Here is a 25198-nt window from a genome sequence, read left to right on the forward strand (position 1 = left end):
AAATGGCTCATCTTTTCTGTTGAAAAGTCCTTGAAGAAGTCAAAAGAGGAAATAATAGGATTTCTTTACTGTTTAATTCCATTCATAGACAAGCACAGCTTTATAACCTGTAAAGCAGATACTTAAGCTCCCTCAATAAATTAAGAGGAGGAATTCTAAAGTTCTCTGTTGAACGGCTTTTGTGAGCCTGCTATCCAGCATCGTCTATAGTGCTGTCAAAGATGCTATGATACTTTTCACAATAAAGTGTTGGTGTGCATGGACTGGCTCTTCTGTTCAGCAGAAATTTTTCTTAGCATTCTGCTTCTTTTAAGCCACTTCTTTCCCCAGCTCCTAGAGCTGCTGGAGGCTGCCTCCTCTCAGTCCATGTATGGGATCACTACTTTAGCAAGAGGGTGAAAGACTACAAGGAAACTTTGCAGCTGCAGCGTAGGCTGAATCTTAAAATGAAAGTGGTGGGAATGACAAAGTGCAGGACACATGTTGTCTATGTAGAAGAGAGACTACTCTCTGAAGTAGGAAACTACTTCATGTTTCTTTGTTTCATATTGTAAAGCAAATTCTGTCAGAAGTCTGGCATAAAAATCCCTCAGATGTTTCACATCTTTATCTCTGCCCCTACACATCAGAGCTTCTTGGCTTCTGCTGAACCATCCTGACCTGACAACTCAGTAAGGTAGGTAGATGCAGGGCCAGTAAAGCATTTCCTGGCACTGGCAGCACTTTTTTTGCAAATCCTCGGGGAATCATAGTGCTGAATGCTACGAGAGTGTTAATTTTATCAGGTCAGCAATTGTGCAGTCATAAGCTCGGAGGTGTCCTTGCCATGCAGGGGATCTCTGTGCGCTCCTGGAGAGGGGATCAGACCACCAGCTCCTCCTTTGGTTGGCACAACTTTTGTGTCATGATGCAACGGAAGATAGAGACTGTGTTGTGCTGCATCTTCCTTGGCTCTGCTGGCTGTTCTGGCTGTTCATCCCTTCCCAGATTTCCTGTTAATGGCTCTGGGGCCAGCACTCTCATGGGGCTCAGCTCCCAGCACTGATAAAATGGAGTACCAGCATCCTCTTTTTTATCACTTGGGGGAAGGGGGATTTTTTTATTAATAACCCAAATTACCCTGTGAAACGGCACTTGTCTGATGTTAAATATTAAACTCCCTTCAGCGGGTGAGCTGGGGCACAGCAGCAGCAGTGTGCTGGTAGTGATGGGCTGTGGTGGAAGATGAAGTGGTGCTGGACAGCATTAATACTTTCTCCCTGGAGGACCTTCCATCCTCAGGGCAGCCAGGTGCTCTTGCACACAGCTCCAATGGCATTTTTCCAGCTTCCAAATGGCATTTTTCACACTTTAAACATTTTGCATGCTTTGAGCAGATCTGAACATCAAAGGCTGGTGGATCCTGGCTCTGGTGTTACCATGGCAACAGCAGCTGAGAGGATTTGGATGTTTCTGGGATGGGATTTTGCTGCTGGGTGTGTTGGGCAGAGTGGGGCTGCTCTTCTCACATCAGTGCCATTGTGGGCATCGTGCTGTGTGAGGGGATGGTCTGGCCCAGCCCAGGAGTACTGTGGTGTAGACCTCTGTAGCTGAGCTGCTCACCTCAGCTCCCTCCAGTCTGGGAGAGGAGGAGGGAGCCCTTCCTATGCTATGCCACATGTGGAAGTAGGTCAGCTGAATTATGCCCTTAGATATGCTCATTTCTCTCTGTTGACTCTCAAGGGAGCTAAGCATTGAGCCTTGCTAGAAGTGTTGACTCTGTAAGAGCCCAAAACTGCTTCAGTGAGCCTACCCTTGGGATGTTGGCTTCATGTGCCTCTTCTACCCCACTGCAGCTCCAGGTATGCTGGATACAGTGGATTTTCAGGAGTGAACTACAGGTGAATACTGTGAAAATCTGATATTGATCTGTCTGGGTAGCGTGCTACAGCAGCACAGTCAAGGGGCTGCTGTGGATCCTCACTGTGACTCTTGTCAAGCTGCGTGTCCTGGGCAAAATGGCCCATCCTCCTCCTTGTGTGCTGTAAAATGGCCTCTGGGAATTCATTGCTGTTCTGTGAACATTACTCATTTGGAAGACTCCAGCATCTCCGGCCAATATCTGCTGAGGGGACAGGCATATGTGTGACTTACTCGGACCAGACGTGCATGTAGCAGATGTTCTTCGGGGGGTGGGAGGAGTTGGGGGATGCTGTGTGTGTGCAGGTAGGCACTTGAGACAGATGGGTGGTTTGATGCAGGAAAGCAGGTAATTCTGAGCACCCTGCCTATTCCTTGTGCTGTCACAGCAATAGACAACACTCAGACTTGTGATCTCAGTGCTGCTGGCCACTGCATACTAAAGGAGAAAATATTTTGTCAAACTGCCTGAACATGAGAGGGCAAGATCGTTTGGGTGCAGGCTGTGGCATTTAGGTATAGTGCAGACCTCAGAGACTGGGTGGCTGAGAATAAAGGTACACTGAAATTGTAGGGCTGAGCTCTTGCTCTCTGGCTTGAGGCTCAGGTGCAGAGCAGATTTCTTTCCAAGAGGAGCAGAGTGCAGCCTGCCAGGTGGGGACTGTACATTCATCTTTTCTCACAGGAGGTCAGTCTCCACTGCCTCCAGGCATGCACTGCAGCCAAGTGATGGAAATCTCTTTGTCTTGAGATTCCCAAAGAGGCATAACATTTAGACATCTCTCAGTTATCGGTAGATTTGCAGTTACAGCAGGACCAGTGGATTCACCAGGATCAATAGCTGGGGTGGATTAACTGCAGCCTGAGAAGAGTCTTGTTACATCTTTCAGATTGTGCCTGTCTGAATGAAAATTGAAATTTGCACCTTGAGCAGTAATTAATAAGTGATTTGCCCTTGGCCCATATTGTGGGCAAAATGCCAAATTCTGAGTTTCCAGAACTGGGAATTTTCAGATTCAGGATGGGTTAGGTGATGCTTTTTGCTCTCAGAACTGCCTTGTCTCTAAGAGGGGTCAAACAGTGAGTGCTAATCCTGTGGGTGAGGTGTGTTCTGGTCCACTGGGTAAGAGAGCTGGATGCAGAGGTTGCTGAACAACTTTATATGTGCAGTTATCTTTTTTTGCAGCCAGGATAGCATAGTACTAAGCTGTAGCATAAAAAATGGGACATAAATATTCCTTTCCTTTGGGAGCTTTGCACTTCTTTCATATCTTCACTCTGAGAATCTGGCTTTCTGAGTTTTTATGCTTGAATAAGTATAAATAAGGTAAATCAGTGTGATGACATTTTCAGTTGTGTTGCCTGGCTTGCTCAAATGATGAGCAAAAAGAACACTTGATAAGTCATGGTAAGATGCCAGAGAGGCACATGCTATGAAGCTGTCTGTCTGCTCAGTATGTGTGCAGGGAGGGGCAAAAGGCTGCTGAAACATCTTGGTTTGGGACTCAGACTGCTTCCTCTCCAAGAACTAAATTGTGGTTGTGTTGGTACAAGGCAGCTATCTCTTGGAATAAGAGAGTAGTCTGCTTCATGTCCAAAGTCATGCCTTTGGAGGCAACAGTGCACAGTTCAAGGAACACAACCTTCAGAAGATCTATTCAATTTGTATTTCTGAATTCCCTTTGGGAATCTCAGATTAAATGGTTTCTTACATCAGGACTATGACAGGAAGAGATTTCTTATTTCTAATAGGTGCTGAGCTTTGTAGACCCAGTCCCTTTGTAAACCCATTTGGTTTCTTTTCATTTGTTCTGTGCTTCTGAATGCCAGTTTTTAGACTAATTTGGAGAGATTTGGCTTCCCCATCATCCCCCCAACAACAAAGGAGGTGGAGAGGCAGCTAGAGAGCAAGGGCTGGCATATTTGTGTACAGCAAATCTTTGTCTCCCTCCCACCACATTACATTGCACAAGTCCTCCTCGGATGGAAAGGTGAAGAGCAGATGTCGGTGCGGATCCCTCACATGCTTCCTGTGCTGCTCATGGCTGATGATTCCAGCACTTTGGAAGCTGAGCACCAGTGGCACCTATGGACTTCCTGTGAAGTCACGAATCACCATGCCAGAAGCCACAACCACCACAGGAAAGCAAAGCCTCAGCTGTGTGATGTTCTGAGGGCTGCCTGCTCTGAGCTGCAGCATTTATCTCTGCTCTGCAGAGCATCCTTATCCACTTATTTATGCCTACATCACTGCTCTCTCCCAACAGGAGGAACTGGCCTGACAGCGCCACTGTTTTTCTGTGTACCTGCTGTTATCCATGGCTGGGCAACAGTAGCAGAATTGCCAAACATTTAAATTATTCATCTTCTGTTGTTGACTCAGCTTTAAAACTACATTGACATTTCCTGAGATAATAGCTTGCTGACTGGAACTTGGGAGCCTGGCTGGTCCTGGGAGCCTCAGCAGGCGACAGGAGCACAGCGAGTGTTTTCCTCTCTAAGGAGAGAGGGGACATGCTGGAGTAAGGTGAACCTGTGTGTATCCATGACCTTGCACCAGGAGAGTACTGCAAGTGCTCTGGAGGGAGCAGCTCCCTTCAGTGGCTGCAGCCCTGGACTAATCCTTGCCTCATTTCTCAAGTGTCTGAGTTCAGGAGGGGTTGTGCTTCTTTTCCTGGGCAAAGGTACATACAGCTTCCTCAAAATATTAAAGCCCGTTTTGCTATTTACTTTTCTCCAAGGTGATGCCTTTACAGTTCTCTGCTGCACACATTACACTCCTCATTCCCTGAAATGAAAGCAAGAACAGCTGAGTACAGACTGGCAGCAGCCAGCAAGTGCCTGATTCTGGACAGTCACTTCTCTAGTTACATGGTGGATACCAAAACCGAGGAAGGAGCCTTGCATTCCTTCACAGCTACATCATCACACAGCTGAAGAGTTTCTCCAAAGGTCAGAGGCAGAACTTTGTATCTTGAAAAAAAAAAGGCTCTTTGTAGCTGAAGGACTAGTTCTCTTCAGAGACCTCTGCCTTCTAAATTTCTGACAGAGCTTCTCTTCATCCCTGACTCTGTCTGCAGTTGCTGCTGGAGTTCAACGTTTTCACCTCAGGTGTGAACCCGGAATGCAACAGCACTGAGGCACTAGGGATGCTGAGCCTTGTCCCAGGAGCTGTCTCAGGATAGCAGAAGGAGAAATTAGTTTTCGTGTGGATAAGTATTACAGCATCCAGGGAACAGCACTTAACAGAATACTGGAACTCTGGCTTGCAAAAAATCCCTAAAGCCCACCAGGGTGTCCAGAGGTTGTTACTTGGTATTTTCACTGTAATTCTTGGTCACTTTTTCTCTATGTGAATTTGCTCTTTTTTAGACAACATTCATGTTTTCTCTAGTGTAAATAATGTCCCTTTGCAGAGCCCCAGTTTAATTCTGTGTTAGCTTTTGTGAGTACAACATGACACTGGGTCTACCTTCAGTTGTCTCTGAAGCCTTTATGGTAACAATCATATGCCCAGATGTCACAAAGGAGAGGAGACAGAATAAAATCACGGGAAATGAGCAACCCAGACAATCTGATTTCAGCATCTGGAAATGGGTAAGTGTTAAGGAACTGCCTGAGACCTTATTTTTTTGAGATGTTTTCATGAAAATGGAAAGAGCTCTTGGAATTAAAAGCCGTTCATTTATTGGAGTTGTAGTTATTATTTTTCAAGCTCTGACAGGCTCTGATTTCTCAGACAGGGTTGTGCCCATAGTGTTAGGCTCTCCAAAACTGCCAAGATGTTCCTGTTAGATACAGGTAAGATAACAATGACAAACTGCTAGTAAAGTGAGTTGCTCTGAGGTGTGAGTTTTCAGCATTGATACATGAAACTCACCTGTCTACATTTAGGGGGAACTTTTGGAGATGCCTCAGGTGAGGTAGTAATGGGTGAATGAGACCTATTAGAGACACCAATGGGAAGTTTGAGAAATTACAATTAACAAAGGACAACAATTAATGGAGCAGAGAGACCAGTTTTCTTATAAATGGAGCCTGCACCAGCTTCACAGCCTGGGAAAGAAATGGTTTTTAATGTGTTGCATACTCAAGGCAAAGTGCTCTGTTCTCCCCCATCTTCAGGGAAGGGAGAAAACAGACAGGTACCTCCCACCTCATGGGATCCCCTTCACTCATGCTCCCAAAATCACCTTTACTTCTAGAGCTATAGATATGTGACTGATAGTAATATTAATGCTGTGAGCTCCATACAGTTGCCTCAAGATCCATGGGTCTGCTGCAGCCTGTGACCTGCCAACCCATGTGGATGTCACCAACAGCCAAGGATACCTCAGTGCCCTGAGCTCTGAGGAAGTTGCTGAGGGCTGTTTGCAGGCAAAACTCCAGGTCTGAGTGGGGAAACAGAGACTTTGTGGCTTGGCCAAACTTGCCAGGACCATACCTAAATGTAATATTCTGTCAGAGGAACTCTGATCTACATACATGTTGTATTTAGGTGCTTTTCTCATTCCTCACCATGGTAAAAAGGTTCTGCCTCAGTGGTGGGGACCTGGGGCAATTCCATTTTATTGTGTCTGCCATAGCACCCTGTGGTCACCATTCCAGACTGCACAATCACCACAGCTGCTTCCTGCCCTGCACACAGCCACAGGCCTTCCTTCCCTGCACCTGCTGTGGCTGTGGGCAAAGGGTGTGCCCTAAGAGAATCCTGTGCCAGAGGCAAAGGTGAGCCCCGTGTTCCCTCCAGCATTGTACAGGGCTTACCTGGCCCCTCTCCATCCTTGTGGAGGATATAAGGCATCACTGGATTGCCAGAAATCTGTAGGACTGAGCCAGTTTGAGACTGACTGAAAGATTTGCTGCCCTGAGGATTGTCCCATGCTTGGTTTTTCCTGTTCTGTTTGTGAAAGTCACCAGTGCCAGAGGTTGCACAAAGCAAAGCCAAACCAAATCTCAAAATGGGAGGGGTGAGGGAGGCAATCTCATGGACTCCTTTTACCATGAGGTGTGCTAGGGGGTAGGCCCAGTTGGATTGTAGGGCACAGATTAGGGCTTTGTCAAGTGTATGCACTCTCCTGGGTGGATGCAGGATCTGGAGGAAGTTTGCATTACGCTGAGGGAGAAACTTTGAATTGGTTCATGAGCTCTGGCTGGTAATGGCCTGTGTCAGAGTGTGGACTTGTGTTTGCATTCATGACATGCAGCTATGGAGCTGGAGGGGCTGGAAGCAGGATATGAGGCACTGATAGACACTGACTCTGTAGGTTCGGAGAAGCAGCACTTTTTAGAGCAAATATAGTGTCCCAAGGAGCCAGCAGTTGCAGTGTCCATCCTTTTGGCAACAAACATTTGAACTCTACCTGAGCTGAAGGTGGAGTCCGTTCTATTTCAAATATCAGAGAGAATCTAGACTGTCAATGAAGTGCTGAATGGCTCTGGACAAATGGAAGGTGCTTTCCCTAGACTGAGGTAAGGATTCTGCTTTGCTCTAATGCTAAACTTGGTCTTTGCTCAGTATAAAAATCTCAATTTCTATTAATGCAAAGCATTTTGCCATCCTAACATGTTCTGTTGATCTACATTTCCTGCCTCACAGCTCATATAAGATTTTCTGATAGTGGGCTGGGCTATTTTATAGGAATTCTGTAGAGAGATACAGCTGGCAAAGCAGTTGTTTCTTTCTCAAAGCTGCAGATGTTACAAGCTGTATTTATCCCTATACTTCCCAGGCCTTTCCAGGTGTGATCATCTCATGGCTGTGCATTCACTGGCTTGGCCCCAGTGCCTGGCTGGGAACACCTTGGCCTTCTTGACCCTGTAACTGGCTGAAGGGCCAGGTAATGGTGGCTGGAAATAGAAACCAAGCTGTATGGCTCCCCTGCAGCGCCCCAAGTCCTTTGCCAGGCTGGCTCCTGTTTAGCATCTGGAGCCAAGATGGAGCATTTGGGGCAAAGCACTCACAAGAGGGATGACTCCTGCCAGCCAGGAGATCATTGTTCTGCAGGGTCACCCTAGGCTGGAGCACAAGGAAAGGGTGGGACGGGAGCGGTCTCCAGGAGCTCTGTTCCTTTGGACAATTGGTGTGACTCCCTTGCGTGTCTTTCAGAGAGGGCATGCACCAACCACTGTGGACCCCTTGCCTTCTTGCTGCAAGCAAGGATCTCCTGAAGGGATGCTGGAGCAGGAGTCTGCTGTGCAGGTAGAAGGGGGGAAGGGGCGCGTTCATTGTATTGTAGTGGGCTCTAGGCCCTACAAAGAGCCTGGAGTGCTGTCACTAGACCTCATTTGCCACTTCAGTTCCATCTCGGTGTCCTCCATTTGGGACTGTGCCCAGCCAAGGTCTGCAGGGACCTGTGAGAAGCCTCAGTTCTTCTGCACACTGTCTCCAGCCCAGCCTGCTTTGTGTGGCACAGACCAAGAGACAGTGTGGTTTTGGCCACAGAACTGTTTCATTTTGCTTTATATGGCTGAAGTTTCATCTTCCTTTGAACTATTTGAAGAGTAGGTTCATGCACATGGGCTCCTCCCTGTTAACAGCTCACAGACGTGTTTATGAAGTGTGGCTCAGGCATGACATTCGCTAAACACTGTGCCCAGCCTGGCAACTCTCCCCAAGTTCCTGACGTAGGACGACCCATAATCTCCAGACTCCAGACAGGAGCTTCCGTGTTGTGATGGCTTGCAGTAAGGTGTGTGAGTGGTGATAGGGTGCAGTCTGACTGCTGATAAACCTCTTCCAGCCCGCTCATGCTTGGTTTGGCTGCAGCATTCAGCATAAGTGGGTTGATCAGAGCTGCAGACCCTGGCTGTCCAGGGTGAGCTGACCTTCTCCTGCAGTGATGACATGCATGCATTACCTGAGGGTGAGTACTTGGGCATGTCCAGGGGTTTGTTGGGCAGCAAAAGAGGAGAGGAATCAAGTCAGCTGGTTTGCACGAGGGAGTTTAGGTATGTTCTGGCTGGTAATATAATCTTCAGACCAAAGATAAGGCCTCTTCTCCCCAAACAGTTGCTGCTAAATGGACCTCAGACTAGCAGGAAGGGTTTGCTGCCCTTCTTAGGTCATTGGTAACTTGCCTAAGGTCATCCTTGGAGCCAGTGACAGTGCCTGGCATTAAAACCAGGTCCCTCGGTGCTGCATTTGCCTTGTCCTTCTCACCACTGCTTTACTGGGAGAAGGGAGGTGCCCCAGGCGTTGGTTTTTTGCAGTATTGTGATGCCAGATGTTGATTCCCATGTTGTCACCTTTCTGCCCTGGGACAGGTGCACAGGATGATGTTTCTCTCTCAGCACAGTGCTGCGCTAGCTCTGCTGTGGAGCAGGTAGCTTTGCTTGCATGTCCTCATCAGGGATCTGCTGGCAGAGATATATTACTAGGCCTGTGCTTCTGGTGCTTTTCTGTCAATGCTTTCTTCCCTGCATGGCTTCCAGAGGTTGCACCCCAACCACTGGCCAGGCAAGCCTGGCTTAAGGCTCAAGACAGTAAATCTATGGTAACAACAGCACGAGGACTGTACTGTGATACCACCCAGCATGCAGATCCTAGCAGAAAACCCCTTCTAAGCACTTTTGTTCATGCAGGCAAAGCAGGTGTGGACTAGTCCTGCTGGAGGAGAGGTAGGGAATGAGTCAGAACAGACTGCAGAAATCAGGAGCAGTTTATAAGCGTCACTAGGACAGAAAAGGAAGCTTCTTCACAGGGCAGCAGGGCAGATTCTGATGGTATGATCTGACTCCAGCACCTCACCTAAGCATGAGGGCACTGACAGAGCCCAGGTCGGGTTGAGGCTGGTCTAGAAGCTATGTCTTCGTCCCAGGCTGACATCAGGCAGGCTCAGAGCATGTCTCTGATTCCCCCCGGCACTGTCAGCATGCTAGAACCCGCTCATCTCCACAGTGTTTATTGCACAGACCTACCTGAACCATGTCATGGTTCAAAAAAGGTAGTGCACAGGAAAGCAGGAGATAGAAAGCTGTTGCTCTGCTGCTGCGTCTCTCTTGGCAGCTGTAAATGTTGTTATGTTATTAGAAGAGGTGTAGTGCCTGAGCAAAGAGCTCTCATGTATTGTCTTCAGTCACAGTCTATGTATTTTTTGATGAGGTAAAAATAGCTTTTCTTTTTCAGGATATGCAGAGAGCAGAGGCTCCTGCTAACATCAAAGGAGAGTGACAGCTTTCCCCTGGGTGTGCGTGGCCTCAGCTGGCAGGAGCAGTAGCTGTGTTAATTCTTGCCTCGCTTTCACTCTGTGTGAAAGAAAAGATGTTCTGGTCTCCTTTTCCTGTTCAGGTCTCTGGACCAGCCTCTAGTTCACTCTCCACTCTCCACTGCTGCTGGAGACCTAGCACTGTACTTCAAAGGGAAAGTGATAGTTTGCAAATAACAGAACAAGATCTTGAACATGTTACTTAGAAAATCCATTAGGCAGCGGGCAGGTACAGCAGGCTTTCACAGAGCTGCAGGCTGCAGCCCTCCAGGGGATCCTTAACAGAAAGATCAGTCTGCTGTGTAGGGGGCATCTCCTTGCTGTCTTGCTCTGTGCAGATATCTGCCCTCCTCACAGTCCTGAACCTGTTCCAGTTGAAGCAGCCAGCAAAGGGGATCCATGAGCGGGGAAGGAAGGAGTCAAATGGCAATGCAGATATCCGTATCTGAAAATGCTCAGCAGGGCATCAGTTAACCTTTACCCTGACCTGTACCACCAGTGACAGTCCAGAACTACCTCTCCTGTTAAGAGTGCACAAAAATGAGCTTTCCAAAAACTCATTACTCATGATTATATAATGGTGGAGGATTGTGCATGATGGAGAAGCCAGTCTGATGCTGGCACTGGAGAGCTTGCCCTCTCTTCAGCACTAGAAAAATGCTAATTGACAGGTTGCTTCCCTTCCCCCAAATCTGCCGGGGCCTTCCTTCCCTCCTTCTTCTGCTTTGGGATTTCTCCTTTGCCAGTTGTGTCAAGTTCTTCTCCAGCTCTATCCTTTGCACAGGAACATAAACAGATCTTTCACTTCCTGCATGCTCTGATTCACCTGCTACAAGATGGTGGAGCTCCCCCCTGCATCCTGCTCTGGGGATCTCTGCTGGGTGTAGAAGCCATCAGCCTCTGTGGTATGTGCTTTGGGGCTGTTGTAGAATCTCCACTAAGCAGAAACGAGCATGGACAAAGGGTTTACTCAGGCTGGTGCATGAAATGAGAACAAACTCACTTGGCAGATGCCTTCCAGAGATGATTTCTTGTGTCTTGACTCTCATCATGGATGCTATTAAGATCTGCGGACCTTTGCTAAATCATGTGGGCAGAGGTGAGGATGATGGGAGAATGGAACTTGGACATATGGATTTATCTGTCATGAATCATGTGGATAGGGGTGAGGATGATGAAAGAATAGAATTTAAGCATCTGGGTTTTTCCTTTCATCAGATTAATTTTCCCAATGCTTTTGCTTTTCTCTTTCTTCTGGGTTTGCAGTCTCTTCCTGTTCTGTGTGTTCTGCTGGCTGACTGCCTGAGGCTTTGCTACTGTGGCCTGTCTGGAGATGCTGTATTCTGCTGAATGCTGCCTTCTACTCAGAAGGCAGAAACCTGCCAGTAGGTTTTGTTTCTGCTGCAGCGCCCATTGAGAGCATCCAGTTTCTGTTAATATAGATAGGAGAGAAAGTTCCTGTTAAGACAGTATGGATTCTGTTTCTGAGTGCTTTAAGTTGAATCTCCTATCTTCCCTGATTACCCTATGGGGTCCCTAGGTGTTATCCCTCACTGCTCTTAATCTTAGCAGCTCTTTTAATGTGTTTTGAGGACTGACAAATTCTTCTCATCTGATGAGAAAGGATTGAGGTTATCACCTGCAGAACTATTTAGTTGATGTCTGCAAGGCAGAGAGTTCCAAATGAGCATTGGCTCCAGAGACATTCCTATGTTGGACAGTTACTTAAAAGTAAACCACTACGTTGATGTGAGGTTTTGCTGTTTCTGCTGGAAATAATGCCTCAAAGGTGAGGATCGTGCCCACTGTTGGACACAAGCTCACATGAGCAAGGAAATGTCCAAGCAAAAGGCAAGGCCTGTTGCCCTTGGCGAGAGTTTATCACACATCCTCAGCTGGCAGTGCTGACTTTAGGTTCCAGGACACTGGCACTAGAAGCTGGAAGTAACTGGATGACCTCCGAGATTTGAGTTGGACCTTTCCACAGCATCTAGACAGGATGCCCATAGTAATACATGGCTTGGTGCCAGGATTAGGGTTTGCATCTCACTGCCAGTCCTGGGGTTCTTTGGCTGTTGGGGTGACTGTGTGCTGCCCAGCCTTCTGGTGTTTCCTTGCTGGACCTCCTGTCTGCTGCTCAGTGAGCCTGTGTCAGCTTGGCTGAAGAGACAAATGGGCAGACAGGGTAAAGAGGGCAATGCAGCAGGATGCGTGTGTGCCAGGCTGGAGTAGTGTGGGGAGTTGCTTCTTGACTGTCTTTGTGACCCAGAAAACACTGTGAAATCATCACGAGTCCCTGAACTCATTTGTACTTGGAAATCATCTGCTTGCAGCATTTAGCAGCTCATACGGTGTGGGCTCCTGCCAAGTGTGGCCACCTTTAACAGGAGGAGGCAATGCTGAGACCCTCCCTTCTGTTATCAGTGATGAGCAGCAGGAGCTTGTGGGAGCTCCTCCCTGGGTGTGAATGAGAGCAGGCACTGCCAGAAGAGATTAGAGCAGGACACTGACGGTGGCCAGAGACACAGCAGGCTTAGAAACCTCTCACTGCAGCCCTTGAAATCCATCCTGAGCCTCTGGTTTGACTTCCCCTTTGCTTTGTAGCTTTGGCCATGGCTACAGTGCAACGTGCAATTGTGGTTCCAGGCGAATGGCACTACTGTGTGAGAGAAGGAGGACACCTGACAAAAGGAACAGAAGAAGCCTCCCCTCAGAGCCAGAAGAGGGTGTCATGAGAATCTATTGATTCTGAAACCAGGACAGAGGGAAAGGGAAAATTTAGATTGTCAGCAGACAAGGGGAGATTTTTCCTGAAGGAAAAGAAAAGGACGGAGAGTAGAAACAAAGTCTGATGTGCTGTGCTAAGTTTTCGACTTTAGAAGATCTTGGAGCACTTAACAAAGTCCTGATCTGAGGTTCTCTCTTGTAGAATTGCTGGCAACAGCCTCCTGACATTGGATGTCTGCAAATCTGTAGAGCATGATGCCTGTATATAGGATTTAACAGCCACCTAAGAGTACAGGAGGTACACAACAGCAAGTGAGGCAGCTTATTTTCTCCCCTGGAATATCTCCTTACTGAAAAATTGCTAGGAAGGCAAAGGAGAAGGGAAAGAAACTCTGCAAACTCCAAATAAAGGAAAATCAGCAGAGACAATTTCTGCATCTGGAAGCAGTTGCTCTGTGTCCTGGGGCACACAGCGAGTGGCTGTGTGCATGTGAGGCACGGTTGTGCAGCGCTTTGTGCTTGTTGGTGGGTGCTGATAACTGTGCAATGTGTGTGTCTGAGGCTGGGTGAGTTGAGATGATGCTGACTGGGATATGTGTATGTATCTTCTCCATGTGCATATCTACTTGTGTTCATGTGCTTGTGTTCAGTGCTCCCTTTTGCTGAAATTCGGGAGATGGCAGTGACCCAGCCTGTGCTTCCATTTTCTGGGGAGCAAATTGCCCTGAGCAGCAGCTGGGCAGTCTCATTGTGCAGCCTGACATCAGAAGGACAATATGACTGTGGATCTGCTTTTACCATTTGAGCCAAGCTATTCCATCTTCTCTGGTGGAATGTGTGGTCAGATTGCTGGTGTCTGATGCCCTGTATCTCTCTGTGCATCTCTGGAAGGCCCCTGCTGAGCATGGGGAGCAAAAGGGCAGCACCTCTGACACACTCCAGCCTTGGCATATTTTCCAAGGCCTGGACCCCAGCATCCAGAGGGTCATGAGGGAACCCAAATCCCTCTCCTCTGTGGCAGGAGTTACCTGTGAGTTTCCAGGCTCCTGGGCATATCTGTGGGGCTGCTTTTCCTCTGCTGTTCCTGAGGTGGTACCTGCAGCTCTGACCCCCTCCCTGTGCTTGGCAGCAGTCATTTGCTTTCTGGAGGTGGCTTGGTATTAAATATCCTGTCTGACACAATAATGGAGAGAAAATGAACAAATTCCATTAGCAGCTGGCGATCCTTGCAGGGTCTGCATTGGAGAGAGGACAGAGCCTGTATTTTTAGATAGAATGCAATGTAACTTACTGGCTCTCTCAAAGCTGGGGAGTAGATAACCAAGGAGGGAGAGAGGGGACACCAGGCTCAGGTTTCAGCCGAAGTGCCGGACTATGGCAGCACGAAAGGGCAGGTCTGGTCCAGACGTGGCTGTGAGTATTCAACACGCTTCTCCTTCATGCCCACCGAGACCTCCGCTTTGCTTTTCTGCTCGCTTTCTGCTTGTAGTCTCTGCTGCTGGGTGTGCTAAGGCTTTGAGAGCCTTAGCTTTGCTGCAGGGCCATGTAGAGTTTTACTATTTAATCTTCAGAGCTCCATGTGTGTCCCATGGATGGCAGATCCTGGCTGAGCTGTGCTTTGAATTTCCAAGGGTTTGCTGCCTTGTTATTGATCCTGACCTGAGAAGCAGAGGCTTCTAGCAGTGTCTGGAGTTGGAAAAGCTCTTTGCATTCAGCCTGTTGCTTGAAGCTGTCAGCATTTCCTCACTGGACCCCAGACAGCATGCAGAGCTCAGAGCATGAATGTGCACTTCTAAGCACAGTGCTGGTGTTGCCTTCTGCCTCTTGCAGTTGATCCTTCTGTGTGGGCAGGGCACTGAGGTGCTGAGTCTCCTCTGCATTCACAGCCTTCCAAAGCCACAGCTCCGCTGTGAACCTGGGGGCTCTTTCCTGAGAGATGGGGCTCTCATCTGAGCTGGAAGCAAGCAGAGCCAGCTGGCACAGGAGGTGATGAGATCAGCACATGTTTCCCCTGCACGCGGAGGCTGCGCACCGTGCTGGGGCACGGTGGTGCTGCCCTCCACCACCTGTCCTTCTGACCCATGGGCTGCCTGGAGGGGCCACGGCACCTTGCCACCACGATGGTAGCCTGGCCTGAGCTCTGTGCCTGGCCCAGCAGGGCCAGGTCACCCAGCCCGTGGGCCTCACCTCTGCAGTGGGGAACAGGGTCCCAATGGCCCCAGGGCATGTGCCTTTCTCTGTGGTAGGACTGGCAGGCTGAAAGGATGAGCTGGGGGAGGCAGATGGAGGAGGCCAGAAGTCATCTGAGTTGTGCTGCTCCAAAGTCCCAGTTCAAACGTCTGAGACTGCAAAGAGAAGGGAAAGAGAGGAGCCCTGAACCTGTGTGGTGCATCATCCTCCCTAATATGCCTCCAGTGCTTTTGTCTCTGGCTGTGTTGCTTCCAGCTCCTGTCCAGGAGCTTCCTAATCCTGGATGCTCCTCTGCAATCAGGCTGTGGGCAATACAGGATGGCTTGGGGTGGCAGAACAGAAGCTTTCCTAGCACAGGAGATCCCTTGGTCAGTCCTGATGTGAGTGGTACAAGAGGGGCTCTGATTTTCCCTTGGAGCTGAAGACAGAGAAGTGTGTCATGCCATGGATATCTTGTGGCTCTTGGCTGCAGACAGCCCTTTGGGCTGGCCCGAGCAGGCATATACCACCTCCAGTTACCAGTTCAAGTTCCCAGACTCACAGATCAACATCACTGCATTTCCACCCTGTTCTCCAGCTTCTAGTGAGCCATGCCATTGTCTCCATTTGCTGCCTCACACTGCTAAGTAGTGTTGCTAAAAGTATTGCTGTGCCTTGCCTGGGCTGGCTGTGGTGTAGCAGGGAAGCACTGCCAAAAGAGAGAGTTGTGACTTTCACAGCTGTGAGGTGCTCAGCTGGGGCCATTGTCCCTGGTGCTGGTACCCAAGCTCATCACTGTTGCTACTCAGTGGCTTCTGGAGAAGTGTAGGGGTGGGCTCACTACAGCTCCATCAGTGTAGTTCCTCAGCCCAGGCACGGAGGGGTTTCCTGGGCCAAGGGAGGCTGTCAAGGTGGCAGGAGCTCCCTCCCTACTGTCCCCATAGTGTGATGGGACAAGCTGCAGACTTTCTGCCCCATTATCTGGATGCTCTTCACTCTAAGTGCAGGTCCCAGACCTTCTTTTTCCTGTCTGATTTGGGTGAGGCACCTCAGCCTGTCCCAGCAGTTGTGACTTTCCTGGCCTCTGCCTTTTCTGCCTGGTCTGTGTATTTATGTTCTCTGCAGCTGAGCGAAGAGTTGACCCATTGCTGGTGGTGGGGGAGAACAAAGGGGCTCAGAGTTTCATGCTTTTTCTTTTTGTCCCCAAGGCTGATGCTGCAACCAGTTTCTTGAGAGCTGCAAGATCTGGGAATCTGGACAAAGCCTTGGATCACCTCAGGAATGGGGTAGATATTAACACCTGTAACCAGGTAGGTGAAACACACAGAGCTTCTGGTACTATCTCTAGTTCATTGAAAATGTGGCTGACCAGAGAGCAGACTTGGATCAGTTATCTTTGGGGCCAGGAGGACAGCGATAGATATAAAGATCTGGGGAGCCTGGATGTACTGGCTGGAGCATAGCAAAGGACATTAACAGGTAAGCAGAGGGGGCTCCTTTTGTGTGAAAAGCAAATGGGACAATTGGAAGAAGCTCAGCTGCTTCTCAGAGGGCAGAGCTGTGAAGAGTAGTACAGTGACTGGAACATCACAAAAATGGCTTGTAGGGGTTATTCCCCTTGCCTGCAGTGCTGCAGTCTGAGGCTTTTGGATTCCTAGAAGTTGCAGTTTATCACAAGCAGAGAATGTTTGCAAAATGCCACTTGTGGTGGTTTGGGAGGTGTTGGGCAGGAGGAGCCCTCCTCGTCCTGCACAGAAACAGGTTTGTACAGGAGCAAAGAGCTGCAGGCACTGAGGAATTGTTTGCACATCATCATCAGAACATTTTGTATCTGTGTAGCTGCCAAATGCAAGTGGCTGAGCCTGAACTGGGGCAGATGCTGTAGGGACAGATTCAGGGGGCTTAGGCTGAGCAGGGGGAGCAGACAGGCTGTGTGCTGTCACTGCTTTCTGGAGCAGTGGTGTTGCTGGGGAGGCTGACTCAGCAGGTAGCACAAAGGCAGACTCATTTGTTTCAGTGTCAAGTCCCCAAACCAAGTGAAGTTCAGAGCTGATTTGTGCACTGCCACAGCCAGTGCAGTTACTGGGGACAGCTTCCCACAGGGCAGGCAGAATGCACCATGGATAGTCAGTCATCTCCCATAGCAAGCCTAAGAGGAGAGGGAGAATTTCTACATCCACTGGTCCTGTAACTAGCCCAGAGGGGTGTGGGGTTCTGGAGAGGGATCTGTAAAGAATTACAACAAGGTGACTCATCCACCAGCTAAAGATGATGGCTTTGAACTTCTTCACAAAAGAGATGGTCTGTCATCAGCTATCTCCACTGATTAGCTTCAAGTCCTGTTTCCAAACAGATTTCTGGTGCTGGGGAAGGCATTTACCATTTTGATGGAAAGACAATGGCTACAGCAGTATGAGGTTCTTCTCTCAGTGATGTCTTTGCACTGATTCCTGCCATCTCCCTGAGGTTAGATGGCACTTTGGGGTTTCCTTCTGAGGAATATCAGACCTGTGGGAAAGGTCCAACCTCACATGTCCTGTATAGAATAAAGAGGGATATATGTGGTCAGACCTATCCCACAAGTCCTGTATTCTTACTCAAGTTCAGAGACCTTGACATGCCATCTGATCTTCATCCCGCCGATTTCACCTCCTTCATTGCTGCATCAGTGCCTTCATCATGCATCTTTTGTGTTTCAAATTCTGACATGGTCCCATCTCATCCACAAGGAGCTGAAGGACTGCGGATGAGTGTACATTGCTGCCAGGACTTTCACCAACAGGGAACAGCATTGTGATGGCATGTGGGTGCCCAGGAGATGGTCTTTGTTGAGGTGGCCAGTCCTGATGGGCAGTCCAGAGCAGGTCCCTGCTTTGGGATAGGCTAAGTGTGAAGTCTCTGTGTTATTCTGTAGGGCTGCATTTGTCACACTGATAGCTACTGACTGGGATTTCTGGGAATTATCTGCAACATTTAGTGAGGAAAATACAGCACCTTTCAAATGATGTGGTGTTGCAGTGCACACCAGGCGGGGCGTGCGGGGCGGCTGTGGCAGGGGTGCGACCGTCCCCCTGTGAGCTCTGCAATTCCCAGTTATCAGCAGGGACAGACAGCAATGACACGGGGCTTGGGGTGGGACAAGATGGATTTATTCCTGGGCTCCCAAACAGGACTGGGGCGGGGTGAACAGAAGTTTTTATACGGCAACTCAGGAGGCGGGTGTAGGAAAGTGAACCAGTGAGGATATGGAAAGGGAGGAATATAAGGTGGGGCAAAGAGCTTATGAGCCTATCAGGGAAAATGGGGCAGGGGAATAATACAGAGTAACAAATGAGGTGTCGAGGGCAACAAGACACGCACAGAGCTCTGGAGAAAAGGGTAGGGGATAGGGAGGATTGAAAACTTGGAAGGGAGGAGGTTAGGGAAGGGCTTCGGAAAATTGGCAACTGGGAAAGGGAGGGGATTAGGGGGGAGAACAGGGGGCAAACATGGATTCAAAGCAACACACCACAACATCTCCTTGTTTCTTTTTACAAAGGAGAGGAGAGTTCTGGGGTTCAAAACAAATTAATGAATCTATTATATAACACATCATATACATAACCTATCATATAACAGATTTTAGCATATGATAAATTATTACAGCAACAGAAAATAATTCAAAAATTATCAGGAAAAAATAAACTACTCATGACCATAATGCATGGGGTAAGGATCTTCTTCGCATAAGAAACTTAATATAAAATGTACAAAGCTATTATATACGGAATCAGGGTCAGGAGTAGGAATTGCAGCGGAATTATCTTGAAGTAAGACTGGGCTTGAAGCATGAATCACTGAGGAATCTGCAGGTTCTGGCTTTCTGAGGTTTGAAAGTGATTTTGGAGGTCACTCCTCTTGTAGGATGTGATCAGGAAATGGAGATGTGGTCTTGCTCATTTTATTTTATGTAACGGTGGTTATTAACTGGACAGAGTGACTCCTCTCTCTATAATATATAACTTAACAAGCAAATTATTTTAAAGTATCAAGAATATACAGAACAAATTTTTAGTCAAGAAATTGAGTTGGAAACATGGGAAAATGGTTAAACAAAAATCAACAAAAATCATGAAGTTTAAATAAGGTCTAAAGGTAAATTAATGAACTCTTTTTCCAAAGCGTACTGTGAGAACTTTAAAATAATATGAAAATTAAAAAGAACACTTGGGAGGGTATAATTAAGGAAATGGATAGGGAACTTGGGCAGTCACTCTTGAATAATTTTGTTCTTATATTCATTCAATTGTTTATTTTTATTTTTATTTGGATGATAGTAGTTTTTTTTACTTTGGACAGTTATTTCCTATGTGACCTTTCTTTTTACAGGTGAAACAAATTTTTGACTTTGATGGGCAAACACTTGCCTCATGTCTCTTTTTTTCTATACTTTTAAATTGTTCTTTTTGGTTCCTTTTTTCATTTATCTCAACTGTGGAAGCTTGTAGGTTAATGATCTGGAACAGTTTCTGCAAAGGCTTCAAAGGGTCAAGGGCTTTGGGGAGATTCTTCCAAAAATTAAATGCCAATTGAATTAGTAATTGATTCAGTTCATAAGAAGAAATATGATTACTTTGGCGACTGCCACAAGTGTTAGGGGGTATCGGTAAGGGGATGGACCTGGGCGCCGCCATCCTAGGGGGAGACAAAATGGAGGATTCCAGGTCTGGGTTTCCAGCTCCACCTTCCTCCGAAGGAGGTCTCTCCATAAAAGAGGGTTATCTCCCAAGAAGGAGGGTCCCCTGATCAGAGGCCCCATAGGCGATCCTCCCCCCAGAGGAGGAGCCAGAATAAGGAATGGGGATGGTCCAACCCCACCTTCCAACAAAGGGCACTGGCCCCACACGCGATTCGTGCAGGGGCCTCTGCGGAAGGGGTGGGGTTGGTGGGAAACTTGGGGCCGGAGAAGAAGGGTCCAGGCAGGAAAGGGTGTTCCAAGCGGTGTGGCCATCACCACCTTGGAAAGGAGTGCCGAGTGCACTGCAGTTCCCTCAAGAGGTCTGAACAGTGTCCAGCGGGGTGCTTGGGGTGCTGTGGCCAACACCATCCCCAAGGGAGGATAGGGTAGGGTTTTGGGAAGTCCGAGGGACAGAGGGTAAAGGGAGCTTCACAGAAGCCACAGGGGAACTTACAGGGGAGGAGCCCGATGCAGCTAGATTTCGACGAGGTGCATGGATGTCAGGGGTTTCTTGTATAATATTAGATTCTCCCCTATTCTTATAAACGTGCTGTCATGTGATGGAAAATTTCTGCCCTATTCTTATCTTTCCTACTCTCTCAGCCCTCATGGGATGCCCCAGCCTTTGGGGGAGAGCCCAGCTTTGGGTAAGAGAGAGAATAGAAAAGCACCTCCTGATAAGTGGAGGGTACCTTCAGGGGATGCCCAACCTTTTGGGGAAGAGTGAGGATCCAAGGGAGTGGTGGTGAAGATCCCCTCAGATCAGGAGGGTGCCCTGTGGTCTCCACAAGCTTGACCACCAGCTTGTAGAGACTAAACCCACCCGCCAGGAAAATGCCCTGCTTCGGCTCACTTACCCCCAGAGCACAGGTGGAGGCATTTCTGGCCATTCGCCTTGGGGATCCAAGGGAGTGCCGGTGGTGATCCCCTCGGATCAGCTGCTTATCAGGAGGCGCCGGCCCTGGAGTGGTTCTCCATAGCCAGTTCATGAGCCGACTTCTGTGGTGGTATCACGATAAACTGGGGCCTTTATCTTCCTCGGCTGGTCACTTCCAGGAACCGGGGTGTTCCCGTTTCAAGGCTCGTGCCCGGAGCCTTGGGCATGGCCACTATCGGTCGCTGGTACGCTGGTCCCAGACATGGATTCAAAGCAAAACACACTGAAACAAGGTGGCAGTTTCGGGCCGGCGGAGCTGTCAAGCCAAAGCAAACGTGCAAAACAGCCTGTATTGTTCCTAGAGCAAAAATACCAATGAGCCCTCAATGGAAACAATCTTCTGTGCTTGTTGCACAGCTATTTGTTACAGGTTAATGATTTGTCACATGTTTATAGCATTCAAATGGTTATTTATGAATCCTTTGTGCAAAAGGGCTTATGGTCTGAGGGGAGCAGCAGAGCATCTGTGATCTTGCTCTCCATTTGTTGGTTACATAAGTGTAACAGAGAAAAAGCTTGCATGTCTGTGTAAGGGTGTCAGCGATTGTCTGTATGGGGTTGTGTGTGTCTCCATCAAAGAAACAGGGCTTGGCCAGAGAAGATGGACTCAGAGTAGCCAGACATGGCTGGGGAGCACTTCCTTTCAGTGTCACTGTTCTGTGGATATTACAGCACTCCCACTTCATTTCCCCTTGGAAGCAGACCTTTTGTGGTTGAGGCTTGTTAGAACTCTTGAGTTGGTGTGGTGAGGAAGCCTGTAGGTTTTTAGATTTTTGCTCTTTGTGCTGTAATCAGAATTGAGCAAAATAATCTGTGACTCTTCAGTTATGATCCTGGGCAACTAGTGCTTTGAGTGAGAAAGAGTGCAGTCTGACAACACTCTTGAAGCAGTTCTGAGTTTAACTGGAGTGTTGAGGGCTGGAACTGGGCCTCCCTGGAAATTTTCTGCTCCCCTACCAATATTTAGGTGGGGATGAAGCATTTCTGTGAAGTGACCTTCCAGTCAGGAGTTGAAACACCTGATTGGAAGGTGGAGTCTGTGGGCAGAAGCAGGTGTCCCTCTGCCATGCAACAACACTTTGTAGGGGTGAGTAAACCTAGCATATCCACCTGGGAGAAGTGAGGGACAAGGAGAAAAAGTGGCATCTGAAAATGCCTGCAGGTATTTAACATCTTTTCCAGTAAATATCCCAGCCCTTTTGTTCACATTTGGGAAGTGGAAGAGGGTGTCAGAAATAACAGAGCAGAAGCATTCTTAGTAGCCTTGAGGATGCTGTCTGACCTGGCACCACTCCTTCTGACAACCTGGGGATGCTGAAGGGGAATTGGTCAGTGCTCTGCTCTTCAGGTTCCACGTGTAGGAAGAAGGCAAGCTAAACTGGGGCACACACAGAGATGTTCCTGAGAAGTCACTTTAGCTCTTTTGGAACTTCCTGGAACTGATAGAACTTAACAGTGACATAGCCAACACCTTCTCTGCACTCTGCTGCAGCTGAACTCTGAGGGAGCAAAGCCCACCATGCGCTGCAGGACAAGGTACTGCTGGGCCGTCTGAAAGCCAGGGAGAAGCCAGCTTCTGGCCTGGAGGCTCACAAAATACTATGAATTAAATTTGGCTGCTGCTTGATAAAATCATTGTCCAAAGCAGGGCTTCTCACTGCACATCTGTCTGTGTAAGTGTTAAAGTGTAAGGTTTATGTGCACTTACACAGCAGTTTTGGTGCATCCTTGCTCTGGATTGTGCACAAAGCTCAGCTCTGTGCTTTAGGTGTGAAAAACCTGACTCTGAGGAGGGGCACCCCGTGGAAAGTCATTTGAGCAAAGACAGGAGTTGACACAAGGGATGTGCCACGAGCAGGGAGGACTGAAGCAGTTCCTGTGCCTCAAGCACATAAACACTGAGCTGTGGTACCACCCATCCGTAGGAAATTGCCTATGTTGGCTGCGTGTTTTGCTCATGGAGAAACCTCCAGCATTAGTCAGCAACTCAGCATTCAGTTGTGTGAAATTTTCCTGGCAGTATCGAGCTGTTTGTGGCACCATGGCTGGTGTGCTGGATGTCAGTGCAGAGCTCAGGGACAGGACAATCCCTCCTTCCTCCACCAGCCTGGACTTTCTCCAGCATGGGCCAAGTGCCCATGGTCATGTCTGCACAGGAGCTCAAAGTAGGGTGCTCCCCAGAGAGCTCCATCCCCAGGTGATGACTAATTCCCCTTTCCCACCTCTGCTTCCTCCAGAATGGGCTGAACGCCTTGCACCTGGCCTCCAAGGAAGGCCATGTGAAAATGGTGGTGGAGCTGCTGCACAAGGAGATTGTTTTGGAGACAACAACCAAGGTAAGGACAAGGAAGTCTGGCCACACTGGTCACAGCTCTGCATGCTGCCTTTGCTGTCAGACACACCAGCAGTAGTTGAGCAGTGATCATGTTGTGGGTGTTTGTTGTCAGCCCCCAGAGAGACTGTGCCAGTGACAGAGCTGCTGGGCTGGGCCCTAGGACCAGGCTCTGGTTTTAGCACAGGCTTGGCATCTCTTAGTGGGTGGGAGGTGCCTCTCTCCTGTGGGGGCCATTGTGGACTTCAGAGGGGAGTAACATAAACTACAGCATGTGCTAGTCCTGTCTTACTAGCATCTCCTTGCAGCATGGGCTGCTGCCCCAGGGCAGCCCCTACATGTTCCAGCACTGAGATGGCCTTGATACCATTGTCACAAGCCTAGAAAGCTCTGGTGCTCTGTAAATAGCATATTGTTCTCTCATGCATCACCACAGCACCAAAAGCACAAGCAAGCAGGGCTGACAAATGAGCAGCCTCCAGCACAAGCTGAAGGGCTGTGAGAACACCTCCCTGATGCTCTCGCAGGGTTCTGGACACAGAGCAGAATCTGGTATTCTGCCACACCACCCAAAGGCACAAGTCGGAAGAGCCTGTGTGTGCATTTTCCAGCCTGCTCATCATTCCTTATATCTGCTGGGATGCCATGGCTACCAGGGTGTACACTGTAGTTCTGCCTGAAGACTGCCAGCTCAGCTCCCCCATCCTCCCCCCTCTCCTCATCTCTCAGTGCTGAAGATGCACAGCACCTGACAGTGCATACAGCTTCTGCTGCCAGTAACATCATGGGAGAGATGAAATCACTCTCTTCCTTGGGCAGGAAATGGGAAGGGTTGGTTTACAGCAGGGATGGAACATGGAGTGAGAGCTGCATGGCCTTCTAAAGGTTCTCCTGGCCAACTGCTCTGGTTGCATGCCTGTTAGCATGTCAGGCCCATGTTTCCCTGGCATCCTGGGTTGCTTCAGCCACTGAGGACTGTTCTGTGGTGTCTTTCAGAAGGGAAACACAGCCCTGCACATTGCTGCCTTGGCTGGACAGCAGGACGTGGTCCGGGAGCTGGTGAACTATGGGGCCAACGTCAATGCACAGTCCCAGGTAGGGTGACCTAGTCTGAAACAGGAAGGCACCAAATACTGTATGATGGTGGTATCCTCATGGTGGAACTATGCCCAGCATGGGTATTTCAGCGGCCCTTTGCAATTTCCCTCTAGTCTTGTTCAGGAGCAAGGACTGCTCTGCCAGACTCCTGAAAAGAGACAAGTGTGTAAATGGTGTGGAGGGATCTTAAGGCACATGGGGACACCACTGTGCTCTCTGTTGAGGGAGTCCCTCTCAACACATACAAGCATGCTGAACTTATCCTGAGAGGATTCATGGCTGATGCCTCCCTGGCAAAGCTTTGAGATCTCCAGCAATCCCTGCAGTTAAACATACTGTGCTTCCTTCGTTCTCCCTTCCTTGGGCCTGGTAGGGCTGAAAGCTCTTCAGATTTTGCCTGATAGGAGAATTGCCCCTGAAGCTAGGGACAATACTGGCAGTGAGCAGAAGGCAGTGTCTGCTGTAAGTTGACTCTTACAAAGCACTGTTTTTTTTCTGGATATGTGGAGCCTTGGGCTCCATCTCTCTGTGATTGTTCCAGTGTTGCCAGGGGTTTTTTTTCTTTTTCATACCCACAATGGATGCTTCTGCCCCTGTTCACTGACCTGGGAGTGTGGGTGTTGATGGGGGTATAGGCCTTCAAAGAACTCAAGATACACAAGGAAGAGTTGTGTTGATGTTCATGGCCTTGTGTTTGCAGAAAGGCTTCACACCTCTCTACATGGCAGCACAGGAGAACCACCTGGAAGTTGTGAAGTTCTTGCTGGAAAATGGAGCCAACCAGAATGTAGCCACAGAGGTAAGATCCTTGGGGAGGAGCCTATGGCCCTGCTTGTGGGGGCTGCTGAGGGATGTGCCAGGTCCTGCCATGGCTCCTTGATTCTCTCCCTCTCCTTGGCAGGATGGCTTCACTCCACTAGCTGTGGCTCTCCAGCAAGGACATGAGAATGTGGTTGCTCACCTTATCAACTATGGGACAAAGGGTAAGGTCCGTCTGCCTGCCCTGCACATTGCAGCCCGCAATGACGACACTCGCACAGCTGCTGTGCTGCTGCAGAATGACCCCAATGCTGATGTCCTCTCCAAGGTGTGTGGTTTTCCTATGCTGTCTC

The 25198-nt window shown here is 48.8% G+C and overlaps 1 protein-coding gene and 1 non-coding gene across 14 annotated transcripts in view; both read left to right on the forward strand.

Moving 5' to 3' along the window:
- Positions 1-25198, forward strand: part of ANK1 (ankyrin 1) — a 58360-nt gene that overhangs the window by 10430 nt on the left and 22732 nt on the right. For 7 of the 13 annotated variants that reach the window (XR_012051724.1, XM_030290005.4, XM_072917540.1 and 4 more), the window contains exons 2-7: positions 8009-8101; positions 16211-16312; positions 22894-22992; positions 23985-24083; positions 24787-24885; positions 24988-25173. Coding sequence is in view for 12 of the 13 variants with exons in the window: in XM_030290005.4 (XP_030145865.1) it covers positions 8009-8101; positions 16211-16312; positions 22894-22992; positions 23985-24083; positions 24787-24885; positions 24988-25173 (678 nt within the window). In the remaining variant the exon portion in view is untranslated. Of the gene's footprint in view, positions 1-8008; positions 8102-8614; positions 8766-14192; positions 14247-16210; positions 16313-22893; positions 22993-23984; positions 24084-24786; positions 24886-24987; positions 25174-25198 lie in introns of those variants that run through there. The other 6 variants (XM_072917542.1, XM_030290017.4, XM_072917543.1 and 3 more) reach the window with 4 other exon arrangements.
- Positions 17466-17634, forward strand: MIR2188 (microRNA mir-2188). The gene has a single exon (NR_048979.1). It is a non-coding gene; the product is annotated as a microRNA mir-2188 (primary transcript).

This window comes from Taeniopygia guttata, chromosome 22 (genome assembly GCF_048771995.1).
Source record: "Taeniopygia guttata chromosome 22, bTaeGut7.mat, whole genome shotgun sequence".
NCBI lineage: Eukaryota > Metazoa > Chordata > Aves > Passeriformes > Estrildidae > Taeniopygia > Taeniopygia guttata.